Source organism: Caloenas nicobarica, chromosome 3 (genome assembly GCF_036013445.1).
Source record: "Caloenas nicobarica isolate bCalNic1 chromosome 3, bCalNic1.hap1, whole genome shotgun sequence".
Taxonomy (NCBI): domain Eukaryota; kingdom Metazoa; phylum Chordata; class Aves; order Columbiformes; family Columbidae; genus Caloenas; species Caloenas nicobarica.
This window is the reverse complement of record NC_088247.1, coordinates 92668019-92683293: the sequence shown is the minus strand read 5'-3', so window position 1 is coordinate 92683293 and position 15275 is coordinate 92668019. Positions and strand designations below refer to the sequence as shown.

At 37.4% G+C, this 15275-nt stretch overlaps 1 protein-coding gene across 2 annotated transcripts in view; it reads left to right on the top strand.

Annotated features, from left to right (window-relative positions):
• PRKCE (protein kinase C epsilon) overlaps positions 1-12977 on the top strand; it is a 292898-nt gene extending 279921 nt beyond the window's left edge. Inside the window, exons 15-16 of one of the 2 annotated variants that reach the window (XR_010605909.1) lie at positions 9819-10350; positions 12091-12977. Coding sequence is in view for 1 of the 2 variants with exons in the window: in XM_065630857.1 (XP_065486929.1) it covers positions 9819-9965 (147 nt within the window). In the remaining variant the exon portion in view is untranslated. Of the gene's footprint in view, positions 1-9818; positions 10866-12090 lie in introns of those variants that run through there. The other variant, XM_065630857.1, reaches the window with a different exon arrangement.
• The last annotated feature ends 2298 nt before the right edge of the window (positions 12978-15275 follow it).

Genomic DNA, 15275 nt, shown 5'->3' with positions numbered 1-15275 from the left:
CTGGTACTTTGTACAACCACTAAATTTGCTCAGAGTGTTAGTACATAGCTTTCGAGGAGTCTATGTGCAGCTTGTATCACAACTTGGAGAAGTCAAGAGTGAGCAGGTAATTTTAAAGGATGTCGGTGGTGTTTGTTTGGGTGAACAAGGTTCTGTTTGCCAGAATCTGCCCATTCAGTTAGTCTTATTTTTTGGTTTAGTTTGGGTTTTTTATTCTCTTCAGTGTCAGTGCCTGCAGCAGCTGTTTTTAGCTTTGATTACCACAACACTAGAATTACAGAAGTTTGAAAGCTACTTCCCAGCACTGCAGGTTCCCAAATATTTATAAGTTAAACAACTTTTATTATGCTTCTTTTGATTCTGTACTGGGGATCCAGCAGTGTTTGTTTGGTTTTGTTGAGTCCTCGTCTTACAGCACTAAAATCTTTTCATACTGAATAATTAGGTTCATTTAACCATCTGTTAAACTTACATTGTTAAGTGGTGCCCATTGGGATGGAGTGATAAGCAGCCAGAGTGTTCCTGCTTTCCTTTTCAGCTTGCTCAGAGTAAGACAAATTCTGTTTCACTTTTTGGCTACTTTAATCTCCAGTGCTATTTTCAGAAAATTATCTAAACCATGAAGTGCAATCATCTTATGGTTACTTACAGTACATTCTTAAGCGTTCAAACAACTATTTTATTTTTATATTAATGTAGATAATACATAATATTCCTGCCTTGGGCCCATTTCTGTTGTCATTAAAACCCAGTGGCAAAACACCAGGTGATTTAAGAAGCAGTAGCATCTGGCTCTTTATCAGACTGTGGAGAGGAGTTTATAAAAAAGCAAAGACTCATGGAAAGGCTGGCAGTCCATGACTAGCCCCATTCACAGCTGGAGTCTGCTGAACACATAGTATAAGAAGAGCTTTGGCTTTGCGTTTATTTCTCAGAACCTTTTGTATTAGCAGTATACCATGTTAATGTGAGCGTAAAGCTAACAGTGTCTTACTAGGATGTTCATCCGAAACAGGCCGCAAAAATTTGTCAACATATGTGTTCAGAGCTCAGCATACTAGTGCAAAACTGAATTCCTTTGACATAGGCGCTGATATGCAGATGGCTGATGGAAGCGGCTGATGTGTAAGCACCTCTCTTCAGTAGCAGGACAGGGAAGGCATCTGTAAGTGTTAAGGAATCCCTGCGCTACATTAACTGCTGCTTCCTCTTGTTATGCTGCTGTGCTGTTACAAGGGATTTTGCTACTGCGGAGGCACAGACCTTGTACTGGTCCTCTCAACAGCCTGCTCCAGAGTCATGTGCTTAAATTACATAGGATGAGAGGAACACTCGGTTTAGATATTTATGTAGAACCTTAAGCACAGATCTTGTTTCTTGATTTGCACGCCATATTCATGTTTGCAAAGGACCTACAGAACAATGATTCAATTTGCCTAATTACGGAAAAGAAGGAGTGGAAGATCATGACTCCCCATGACTCTCTGAAGGATTGTGTTTATATTTAACAAGAAAAAGAAGAAAGAGAAATTGAATTTGTACCCTCAGGTCCACAATAACAGCTTGAGTTCCCAGCAAGGTGAGGTTCCTGCTGTACAAAAAGCCATATAAGTGAGAAACAGCCAAGAAATCATAGATGATGATAGACAGAGAGATCACAATCCATGTATATGAGATCAAAAATAGGAAGAAAACTAGATACATAGTGAGGAGAAAATTACTCAAGCTCAAAGCAGATCAGTAGTAGAACCAAGAATGAAACCCATGTCACTACAAACTCTGCTATCTCTTACTGCACTCTTTTAATAAATTGTATTCCAAAAAATCAGTTCCAGTGTCTGGAGAAAAGGTGGAGAGGAGATATATTGAGATGCAGAAGTATTAATAGTAGGCATTCGTGCATAATTGTGCAATGACTTTTTTTTTCCAGTCTACAATTTGTATGAGTATGTTCATTAGTTGTTTGTTTGTTGGGTTTTTTTAAAGAAAAAAAGAAAAAAACCAGCTTCAGCTGCTTTCTAAAAAAGTCACATATATCTTTGTTTTAATCTGTCTTTACGAAGGCTTAAAAATAATGTTTAGGCTTCAAAATATGATCTCAAACAATTCAGTAGTCTTAGAATTAAACTATCACTGTGTAGCTTTCTCCATTTGTATCATATAAGGTGAGACCTGTTGTTACTATATCTCTGTATGAAAGCCTTTCATATACATCATCCATCTCAAGCTACAAGCTTTTTCCTTAATGAGCTAGAGATCATCATCAGAGAGGACAGGTTTCCCAAAATGGTATGAAGAAGGCAATCTTGCCAAAAACTCTGTAGCATTCCTGCTCTGCAGCCTATAGAGCAAACATTTCTAGTGTGTAACTGTCTTGGAATGATGCTCCCACTGTATGTGCTCACTGTTACCTTTCATGCTGCAGTGTTTCTTTGCGTCTGGTGTCACAATGCACATGTCCTTGATAGAGGAAGGTCTCACAATTAGAAGATATTGCTGTATATTTAGTATTTCATGACATATTCAGAGAGGTTTTCATAATGCGTTACATTTCTGTAATTAAGTGGGATAGGTGACTGCAGGCAGAATGAAACATTGGAAAGTCAGTCAGTATTTATTCAGGATACATGGCAGAGATATGAGTTTTGACAAATTTCATTACATCATTCACCTATTCACGAGCATCAGATTCTCCTTAATTTATTTCTTGTCTTTGTGATTGCTTAAAGAATGGAAAGCAAAGTAAATCTATTGATCTTTTACAGAATGAATCTGGTCAAATATTTCAGTGCACTGCTAGCCTATCTGTATTTGGGTAATTTTTTTAGTGATTTATGGGATGTCTCCTGACAGCTACTGGAATTCTAGGGACACGTGCCCTAGACTTACCAACTCTGCTGCATCACTTTTTTTCTCTTCTTTGCAAGTCAGCTCCATTTTCTGGGTATAGCCAGTCCTTTGTGCTAACGTGCTAGTTACCAGGAAGACAAAAAGGCTTCTACATGTGTATTTGAGGACTCACCAGCAGGTGGTTTAGCATGACACAGATGCACCAGCCCTGACTACTCTGCTGCAATAACTATGGTCAAAATACCATTTCAGGAGAGCACAACCAAAAATGGACTAATCTTGCTTGTGTGCCAGGCTGTAAGAGGGGAGGTGACATTGGTGATCATGACCTTAGAGCAGCTGAGGATATCAATGGAGGCTTGCCAATATAATGTGAATTAGAGAGGCACACACATAAAATCTGCACTGCAGAGTAGATCATAAAATTTGTAATAGGAATTCCATTGCGCGTATAAGTGGTATTTTCATATGATTGCTCCATTACTTTCTCTTCTCGTATTTCCTCCCCACTTCAAGAAGAAGTATTAGATTGTTTCCCATGTAGTTAAACCATCAAAGAAACCCACTGTAAGGGAAAAATATGGTGTATAAATTCAGAAGTTGGCACTCATCTCGTACAATTTTTTTCACTCTAAAAAATCCATGTATTCTACCACAGCATAGCCTATGTACATTGGTTATGTCATGGCTGAGTCCTAACGAAAGCAAGCCCTGGTAAGGTGGACAAGATGGATCTTTGGGGTAAAGGACTAACCACAGGTGGGAAGCTGTAGTGCTGACCTCCCCTGCAGCTCCTGTGAATTCTATCTACATCGATATTTTAGACAGAGATAACTGTTGCACTTTAGCAATCAGGCTAGGAGCAAAACAGGTTTGGTATGTATAGCTTTAGTGACCGTGTACTCGTTCATGTTGAAACCATACTCAAGCATAGCCATAGGGAACAACAGCTTTACAGCGACTTTTTCTGGGTGAGGTTCATTGCCCAGATTGCGAATTCAGGGTGGTTGTCAGTGAACCTGCAGAGCTTTGATTTTGTTTGCCTTGCTGTTTGTTTTGTTGTGATGCTTTTGTGGTGTGAGGATAGGAGAAAAACTGTGCAAAAGTGAAATACTATGGGTGGCATCCTGGCTATGTAGTTATTAAATGTTTGTACCCCCTAATTGTTCAGGTTATTCCTCCTTCCTACTTGACCCATTTCACATTCCTAGGAAAGATACACGCTGTTTCAGTTGAAAGGTTGTATCAGTTTACTGGGTCACAAATGGTCTTTTTAAAATTCATAGTTCTGTGAATTAGCTTGATGTTTATTAAATATCTGTGTACGTCCATAACAGGTTAAATTGTGGACTGCTTTTCAAATACTGTTTTCACTGTCAAAATCTTTATTGAATGGGTTTTTTCCCCTCTTCTTTCTCTTAATTTAGTGTCTTTTCCATCTCATGAAAGCATAATCCAGGAGCATGAAATCTCACCCTCTGCTTGAAAGGAATGATTGTTGGTATGCTTGTGAAAACTACTTGGACTCAAACCCTTTTTATAATCATGACCTGCAGTTGAATATACTGCAGCTCTTGTCTGATCTTGTTGTAACTCTTCCATATGTGAACAGAGCAATGAACATGCTGAAAAAAAATCACCTGTAAAGTTATTCTGATAACATATATTTTATATCTTCTGAAATGAGACATTCTAGGAAATGCTTCTAATACTGATACAGATTCTCAGGGTGTGCAAATACAGTGAAGAGGCATCAACAGGATAAACAGAAAGGCAGGCCTGAAGTGTTCTGCTCAGCAGAGTTCTTTCACAGTATTCATACTAATTTTCTGTATATATGGAATGAGTTGTGTGTGATAGCAAGTGCTCATTACAGTTGGTCTCAACTCCTTAGAAACTACTACATCTTTATGAAGAGAGATCCAGTCATTGGTGCAAAGTGATCTCTGACTGTGCTGTGTTTTTTGTTATCATAATAGAGAGAGGTGAATGAGAGGACAGTGATATGTGAGGTTAGCCACATAACCTTGTGCTTCAAACCAGTTTGTTTGATGTCTAGTTTCCATGTGTCTTGAACAAAACAATCTGAAAAACTTGTCAGTGACAAAGGAAATAGAAGATATTCAAACTCTGATCATCCTGATCTAAGAATTTCTTCTTGATGATGTTGTATCAAACACGGGAATCATTTGTTCCTTACTGAAGCAAAATTCTGGATAAAATCAAATGATGCCATGTAACACACATGAGAAGGTGCGACTCTTTCTGAGTGTCCCATTCCTGCTGCCCTGTGCCCTGTGGCTGCACACCGACCGCTGCAGCAGTGTCTGTCCTGCCCAGATGTGACGTGCCTGTGGCATGTTTGACGCACTGCTGGTACAGCCAGGCACTGCGCCGGGAGGCTTCTCTGGTGAAGCTCCCCAAACGAAAGACAAACTCTGGGATTTCACTGTGGGCTTGAAAATATAGGAAGAGGCATCGGGCACTGCTGTTGGCAGAAAATTGCAGTGAAGTAAAGATGTTTCATTCAGTGATATAGAAAAGCCAATCTGCATTTCTGTCCTGACAGTCTCAGACTGTGAAAATTGTGGATGAGCTTTGTATACCTTAAAGTTGACTTAATGAAAAATATAGCACAATAATGTTTTCTTCCAACATATTTGTTCATGGTTGTAATAATCATTTCTGGCCTCACTTGTGTTGGCTGCCTGTTCTGGATTAACTCCTCATTCTACTAAGCTAAACATAAATCTATTAATTGATTTTGAAAGGATTTCTACAGTTATATTTAAACAGCATATCATGAATTTGTAGGAAGATCAGAGTAAAATACAAAAACTAGGCTTTTGTGGCAGTGATGTTTTCTAGCCACCACCTACATCTTTCTTTCACCTCCTCTGAGCAGCCTTCAAACCTGCTGGACAATTCCAGCCCAATTCAGTGGAGCCCTTGAGCTTGCAAAGGGCTTGAAATAGTTTTGGTGATTTTCTGTGAATTAAGTGAAAATAAATAATGGAGTAGAAACAGATCCCGCTTAATGCCTCAAAGCTGGAGAATCAGTTTAATCCTTGTTAGGCGAAATAAAGTCCACTGAGCCTCTTGGCCTCATGACACAGCTGATGAGGTGCCCAAGCTTTGCTGAGGTCCCTGGTTTGGAACACCCTCTGTCAGGTCCCTTCTTGTAGGGATTTCTGTGGCTCTTCAGTACCAAAGATTTCTGTCATTCACATTTGGTTCATGTGATTAATGGAAAAACTGGCAAGTTCTACCTTTCTTAATGTGTTTTCACTGGTGAGAACATCAACTTAGATTTCTTTTCACTGTTGCAATTCATACAGTGTCATTCAGTAATCATTAGCAGACAAGGTTGGTAATCTTTGACACTGGAAAGCTTATTAAGCATGTTTTGGAGGATTTTTTGAGTCTGTGACTGCAGGTAGAAAATTAGTCTGTCGTTGAAATGGTAGTGAAAATAAAACCAGTTTGGAAAACCACCATTTAAGGTGTGCTTATTAATGGTATATGAAGTTCCTTTAAATCTTTTAGTAAATATGTGAAGAGATCTAAGAAAAAAAAGCGTTTTGACTCGTAAAACAATATTGCTTAGCGCAAAGTTGTACAGGCCAACTAGGAAAGCTGATTAAATGCTGTTCTATGAAGAGATAGTATTTTAAAATTTCCAATATCTTTAGCTTTCAAACAGAAGGAGTAATCTTTGAATAGACTAAAACATGACTTTGACTTAAAAGTTATCATCCTTGATGGGTAGTAGGTCATGTTAATATTTATTAGTTCAAGGAGTTCTAATTCTGTAGCATAAGTGTTACAACTAATCAAATCGTACCACCGACATGAAGCAGGTCCACCATGTCTCCCAGGATTAGCAGGTCACACGAGGTCAATGCTGAGACAGGAGACCTATGAAGAAGCATTCACATTGCTGGGGGAAAAAATAGAAAATATCAACTAGCCAGCACACTTCCAGCACAAGAGGTAGTGAATCACTATTCCTCCCATCAGAGATACCGTGCTGGTGGAGAAGCCGTGATTTAGAATTGGGAGTCACGCTGCTGCTGCTCTTTGTCAGACAGGGACAGGCGGCCCAAGTGCTGCCGCAGGAGAGCAGTTTCAGGGCAGCCTGGAATTTGGCACCTATTGCTGTAAGCTCTTGGGTAGCTGCTCATGCCCTTTCTCTCGTGCAGCATTGGCGCATGCTGAACACAAGGTGTTTGAGTAGTCTAGAGAGGAAAAAAAAAAAGTAGAATCTGAAACCTAATCAAATTTCTCTGTGTTTGGGTGGACAGCTGTGGTTTTGGGGGTTCTTTTTTTCCTAATAACCCTAGTTTCTTCAGTCATCTGAAATTGAAAAGTCTTACCTGGAAAAAAGTTGGAAAAATTAAAAATAATGTGTCCAAAAGTCTCAGGAGCTGCAAGCTAAACAAACAAAATCCCATCCATTTAATGACAGTATTTCAATGATGCATTTGCCAGGCAATCTAAGTATCTTTCCCTTTTTCTTCGTTATTTTGTTCATGTTCAAAGTTGGATAGTGGCTGCAGTCTGTTCCTTCTTATACTCTTCTTACCTTGCAGATCTTCTTTCATTTCTCAGCCTTTCTGTTAGGAGACAGCCACAGCCCTTCCTACCTTCATCCTGAGCCCTCGTGCTGCAACTCTATACTGGCTCATGCTGTTGGCCAATAGAGTATTCACAATGCAAGTACATTAAAATAGCAATAGTAGCAGAAATGTGGCCAGACCTGTTTCACCTTAGCAGATGGGGCCTTGCAAAATAGTCATAGCTTCAGGAAGAAAGTGCCTGAGTTGCTAAGGAGGGTTTCTCAAATAAATCTTTCTGTTGAAAAGAAGCACTTGTTATGAACTCTACCTTTTGTCTTCTGTGGCTTAATCCACTCACTTTTGTTCCCTGTGATTTATTTAATATCACTTCATCAGTTGGATAGAGGCTTGCTGGCATATCCATGCAATCTCAGATTGCTCCATACTTGTCCTGTTATTCTTTTAGCTTCAGCAAGGAGATAACACTTTTCACAAATATGTTCAGTATGAACACCTGAAAATAATACATATTGTATTTGTTCTCAGCTAGTCCAGAGGTTATTTGCCCTGGATAACTAGTGGTTGAAGTGCGAGTGTAGTCATGTTTCTCTTGCACATAACTACACTTCTGAATTTGAATTCTACTTTCAACAAATATTCACTTGCCTCCTTCTGCTTTAGTAACTATTCCTGTAGCAAATTTATTCTGTGTGTGAAAATACTCTGGTAGGACATGGGGAACAAAAAGACTGTAGATGTAGTTGCAATGTAATGCATTTAAAAATGTATATGGAATTTCATTTTTATTTTGCAGTATTAGCCCAAATGACTGAGAAAAAACATAAAGCCCAAAGCTGTGTCCCCTTATGTCCATTCTTTATGTACAAAGTAAATATTACAAATGTAAACAATATAAATATATGTACATGTTGGTTAAGTCCATATTCCTTTCTCTTTAATGGAATTTTGTAGACAGAGGATGTGGATTTTAGTTTGTCTGCACTTAGAAAGTACTTGGTTTACAAGTGGCAGTCTCTTGCATTTATATAGACCTTTTATCCTCTATATCTATAAAGTTCTTACAATGTAGGTGAAAGTTACTATGACCTTTTTACAATTGTGAGAAAGAAAACTGTGTTTTAGTGCCTCAGTAGAGCTGATGAAGAAAATAGTTTTAAAATATATTTATTTTACAGGAAAATTTATCTACATTGAAAGAAGGCGTATATCCCATTTGGAATACATTAATGTGCTTTCTGATGTATCACTTTATGACTTTATCATTTTACTTTGCGAGTCAAATTGCTGTTCTGTTTCTGGTATCATCTTAATCTCAGACGTGTGCAGGATGGACACAAAGCTAGTTTTCAGTATGTCGGTGTGCCTCCATTAGGTAACACTCAGGAAATCGTTAGGTTTCATCAAACAAAAAGAAAAAAAAGACAAAATGTAAAAGAAAATGCTTGTTCTGATTCCCTGAACCTGTACATGCCTGAAATACACTGCTAATATGGAAAACATGTACGGTGCAGGGGCTCGGGGCAATGACCACGGGGAAAGTTTTTGACTGTAGAGTTACGCTTTTCTACACGCAAATGGTCACAGATAGTCACTGTCGTGAGGTCCTTGAGGACAACAAGTCAGCCTCCCCAAGACTGTCTCTAATTAATACGTCTTATCCCAACCACAGCGTGGATGTTTGCACTTTGTTTGCCCAACTTCAATGCAAGACTGAGGTTCTTTAGACTTCAGTGGTGAAAACCTGAGGCCACTGAAGTTAAGAAGAGCTTCTGAGGTGGATTTCTCTGGTGCCAGAATTTCACACTTTGCCATGATGCTTTGAACAACGTTTGGCTTCATTAGGAAATCTGGGTTGCCAATGCAGAGCTCAAGGATTTTGGACTGAGAGCTGTTGCGAGGTCTGCATCTGATTTTAAAGTTGAGTGTAGCCAGATATAAAGAGGCAGTTAACTTAGAGTTGAAACAGTAGGCTATATTGTGGGGCAATCAATTAAATCAGTTCACTCTGTGCCTCTGAAATGAGATATTATGTTCAAACCTAAGAGGAAACAGCCATACCACCTACTATGCCAAAGCCTTCTTTAAACTAGTCCTAATCTCAGCTTCCTGCTTTATCATCATACTGCTACTCCTTCGCCTGTCAGAGACCCGTGAGTTTCTGGGAACTCATTTTTAGTACTGCTTCTGTGGCCTCTCCTGAACTCATTTCTAGTACTTGCTCCTGTAGCTTCTCTCATACATCTGTTATTCTTTGTGCGAAGTAGCTCCTCTTTTTTTTCAATCATTCCAGAAAATTCAGCCTTTTTCGGGGGGATGGAGAGGAGGGAGATCAGTTTTTATTTCACTGTGCTGTTTTACCATTCACCTTATTTGTATTTTTCTTCTCAGAAAACCAAAAGGGATGTAAATAACTTTGATCAAGACTTTACACGAGAAGAACCAGTATTAACGCTAGTGGATGAGACAATTATAAAACAAATCAATCAAGAAGAATTTAAAGGGTTCTCTTATTTTGGAGAAGAGCTGCTGCCATAGACAACGTTAGGCTGACAGATGAATAATGCTGCAAGAAGTGATTCTGAAGAGATCATCAAATTACTGAGACTCAATAGATCAAGAACTACTTCTCTTACCCTGAGCCCATATCCCCAGTTAAAGTATATATTTATTGGTTTTTTTTTTCATTTAATCTTCTGGCCTGAGAGCACTCTTAATTTCTGTCTCACAAAGCAATGCAAAATAATTTTGTATCAGAAATTGTAGATGTAACACACTGCTGTGTATTTGCAGCTTTTCTTTTATTCATAAGATCTCCCCAGAGGACAAATTCGCATCTTTTCCATGGAAAATGAAGCCGTGCTATTCAAAGCCATTTAACAGATCACATTCTGTAATCGTCGTATATATTTAAGCCAAGAAGGTGAGAACTTTCTTCTGCAGTGGTGGTTATGGTGACATCTTTACTCAGATGTGGAACAAATAAGTAATATGTTGCCCTTTGGTAAGCAAAGAAGTCTGCCTTTTTGGAGGTGTAATCCTCAATTATGAATTTATTGTGGTGAGATACAAACTTAAAATAAAGCCGTCCAGAAAAAGAAGCACATCAATTCAGGCTTTCGATGAAGTTCCTTGTGCCATTTATGGAAAACTCTTGGGAATAAGAAGATTCACAAAGGTAACTGAAATTTTAGTTAGAGCAGGAAATAGAAACTATATGGATAGTTACTAAAGGGCTAAAGAATAAAAAGCCTATAGTACTTTAACACAGCTATATATAGGCATTTTACAGTTTTTCAGGCAATTGGGTGTACTATCCGTGTTACCAAATTTACTATCCATTTAAATGAACCATTAATGTGATGGCAAGCTTGCAAATGTTTATGGTTAATTTTACCTTAAAAATTAATTATAAACATTATACATTTGCCTTTTCCATTGTAGCTAAGTTGATAAATAATTTTTTATTTATATTTATTTTCTCAGCAGTGTGTTACTTTTGCACACTTTTACGAAACCATAATACTACTGTGTTTGTTGTTTTTTAAGTTTAAGATCTAAAGAGAAATCTGCTTTTAGAAGACACAAAATAAGGCTACACATGCATTATGTGGAAGTATGTTAAAAAACTGAAGATCAAACATTCACAAACTGACATTGTTGAAAGTTGTAAATTGAATTTTTTTTTGTGTATGAATTGAAATGGTAACTCATGTGGACAATATTGCTAATGTGAAGTTACCTCCTGTAGATACGCTAACAGTGTTATTTACTTATATTTCCAGGAGTACCCTGTGGTTTGGTTTTTTTTTTTTTGTGTACATGTATCGCTGAGGTCATTTTATTATATATTTTACTGGACTGAGTGAGCGGTCATTGAAATCCATTTTAATTGTTGCACATGGATTTCCAGCTGCACAAAAATATATATACTTGTGATTGGCAAAGTGGCACTAAAGAAGCTTTTTTGCCTTTTGTACAGGTGAGATTTTGTATATAGTGTTTGCTGCAAGGCCTGTGGAATTCATTGAATATAGAGGTATCAACTGCTGCATGTTCAGGCATACTATTAAAATGTTAGTCTATGAAAGAATAATTATAATAATGTCCATGTGCAATACTCTTGTATGTGTATTGGTTCAAGTTACTGTCGGAGAGATGAGGTTTTTTGTTATAAAAGATGTAGACATATATTAAGCTATACTAAATCTCTTGTATAGTTCTCTTCAACTCTATTATGACATGATAGAGCTCAGAAAGAGAAAGGAATGTTACAAATTGTGGTGGACAAAGTGTGAATCATTGGCTTTAAGAGATAATCTTGGTCTCAAGCAGATGAGTTAGTTTGTGTCAGTTTTGCGTCTGGCTGCTCATGGCCTGTTACTGATGACAACATTCAGTTCCATTTTGTTTTGTTTTTAAAACTCAGGTGTAATTATTATATATATTCTTATGATGATTTCAAAATATTAAATATTATGATATATCAATTAATGTGTTGTCTGGCCTACAGGTGTAATAATGGATCAAGCCTTTAGTTTAATTTAATTTATCTTCAGTAATCTTTTGTACTGGGAAAAAACTAGCTTCTGGAGCTGAGTACCAGCACAGAAACATCTTAATGATTGCATCATCTCAATGTTTAAATTTCTTTCTCTTCTAGAAATATATTGTAGAACTGCCCATCAATTTGTGTCTCGCCACTGGCTCTCTTTATTTCTCATCGCGGTTAGCTTTTGACATCCAGGCAAGACTGATCACAATGCTAAAGCGTTCTTTTCCGTAGGTGAGTAGAAGGCTAGGAAGACAAGTTATCGGATAGTGCACTACTGTTTGTATAACAAGAGGCCTTTACACAAAACTCTGAGCATTTATTCTGAAGGAATAAAAGCATCCCATAAAGCTTTTGTTAGCCAGCTAGGTAGTCTGTATTCCCATTTCTAACCTAAAGAGAATTAGCAAACGTTTGTATTTCAAGAGGCCTCAGCACCTGCAGTGTTTGGTAGGATGCTAAGAGCAAAATCGAGATAAAAACCTTTGCACGGGCAGATATTTCTTCAATATAAATAGTTAGATCCTCTGCATTGGTCTTACATCAGAAGGTTTGTCTGTTACCCTGAACATTTTTTAAAGATAATTCTTAAAAATGGACATTCTGTTACATTTCTGCCTGTTCTGTAAAATCTTTCCTGTTCCTTCTTTGTAAAATGAGTGCAAAATGCCAAAAAGATTATTATTAATAATAATAATTATAAAGAATCCATTGTTTCTTGTTTTTCCTCCCAAATAGACTTTATTAAAAAAGGCAAATACATTTTTCTCCGTAGCGTGAAAAATAATTCTCTCCAAAAAAGGCTTACAACTTACCTCTTTTTAAATTATGTGCAGAGTAGTTCTGGCTAAATATAAAATGTATTCAGTTGGGGGGGGTAGTTGTGGGTTGTTTTTTTTTTTATTGTGAGGATTTATTTGTACAGAATTTTTTTCTTATGGATGTAATTTGAATCTCTTGCCATTCATTAGTGTTATTTCATCGTAAACATTATTACTGTGCCAAATGTACTGTATTCAAAAGGATGTGAATGTGTATTGTTTCGGAACCTAATAAATACAATGATGTTAAATCTTATGTTTTTCCCCAAAGTTTTCCTGAGTATTTCCTAATGAGGAAGGAACAAAGATGGAGGATGAATATTTTTCCTGTTACATGTTGTGCAAAATACCGTGAGCTTGTCTTTTAGGAGTGGACATTTTGCAAAGGCAGGATTTGCTAACAAGAGCCTCATCTGTGACGCACTATGCACAGGTAACAGAGAGTGAACACTATTTATCTCGGGCAATACAACATTTACCTTAAAAACACCAAGCAGGTGAGTTTGCAGACTTTTTCTAATTACCAGTCACAGAATGGTCACTGAGTTCTGACTGATCCCAGCATTCTGCTTAGCTCCATTGTTAAAACTTACCTCAGTAGGGCACTTTGTGTGCAAATATGTGAGACTGCTTTAGTCTTTAACTGGATTGATTAGAGGGATTAATAGTATGCATAAATTTAATTAATTAGGGTCATAGAGTTTATTGAGTTATTTAACTTAATCTGTCAATGTGACATTATCTGAAATATTTAAATACTTCATGTTTCAGTTTGCACCTTAAATACTTTCCATTTTCATGGAAAAAATTCTTCTGTTTCAGTAGATCACCTATCAGCATACTCTGGCAGTAATTCCAGTTAACAATCTCCAGTTAGTATACCTAGCTAGTAGATACACTAACTAAGCTTAAAAAAAATAATAATAATTTGAAGAATGCTATCAAATTGCAGCTTTTGCATAAAACTCTGGTTTTTTCCTTCATGCTGAGTCTCCTCAAAGTCACTGAATGTGTTTGGAGCCTATGAGCCTAATCCAAATCCTGTGTCTTGACAGCATTAGCATAAGCTTTGTCACACAGATTTTGCCAGTTAAACAGCTGTGTAACATCTCAATTTTCTGGGTGTGTTTTGCAACCTTAAAAACATACAAAGAACTTAACCATCATCTTGCAAGCAATGAGCATCACTGGTCTCCAAATACATCAATCCATGTTGTGTTTTCTTGTAATGCTGTAACCGATGTCTATTAAGAAGAGTTTTTATCCTTACTGGTGGACTGCAAAATTTGGAAAGATGGCAGTCTTTTGAAGAGGAATGAGTTGCAAGTCTGGTCGACTGTCCATGCTGTAAATGTGGTACCAAAAGAGTATCAGCATGTATCTGTCTGCTTTGGTGGCCTTCCACTCAAGGGATGTTAGATCACTTTACATGTTTTTAGCCTCCTAATAGTCCAGTCAAGGTCCATGAGTAAATCAATATGATAAGCACCTGAACAAACTGATCAAAATCAGAATAGTTATCCAGTGGTGAACTGAAGCGTTGAATAGGTTGACATATCCTAACAGAAGCTACAGAAATTCAATTTGGGTCTTCACCTATATATACCCTGTTTAAGCAAAAAAGTATTTGAATTAAAAACACGTGGGATGAACGTGCCTCATCCCAAGCATGAGGAGAAAATGAGAATGCATTAGATCAGCGTGGACCTCTTTTAGGAACAAGAAGACTTTTCATCTGAGTAACAAAAATAAGGTATTCATACAATCAGAAGAAGGCATGAGCAGCCATACTGGGTCAAACCAAACATCGTTCACATTGGGTATCCTGCACTTGGCAATGGTCAGTAGCTTAGCAGTGATGTGCACTGACCAGAAATCAAGAAGTCAGCTTTCATTGGATAACAAATAGAAAATACCTGTGGAAAAAATCTGAGAACAAGAAAGCATGAGATGGTATTCTGCCTGCAGCAGTTTGACTCCATGATGTTATGAAGTAGATGGTCATGTCTGTATTTATAGTTAATATCTCTGAATTAACTTTCATTAATCAGTTTCTGAACAACGTCAAGTTCCGGCATGCAAAAACATTCTGTGGGAAAGAGCTACACAGCTTAACTAATCACTGTATTAAAAATTCTCTCCTTTTGTTTATTCTGACTGGGTTGTAATTTCATTTTATGCTACCTGGGTGTCATAGGTCACTGATACATCCTCAGAGAGTTATTTTTGAGACTGAAAAGTCTTCTCCTGTCTGTAAAAAGGCTTCATAAAGATACAATATATTTCATCATCTGTGTCAACTTTGTCTGAATCTTTTCTGGTTCTACTGTATCCCTTTTGAAGATGGGGAGTAGAATGACATAAAAGATTCAGTATGTGGATGCGATGTGGATTATTACAATGACTAGTGTGTTCTGTTTTGTTTTCTGCTACATTTTTTCAGGTTTTTTTTCTTAATCTAAGTTTGTTCTCAAT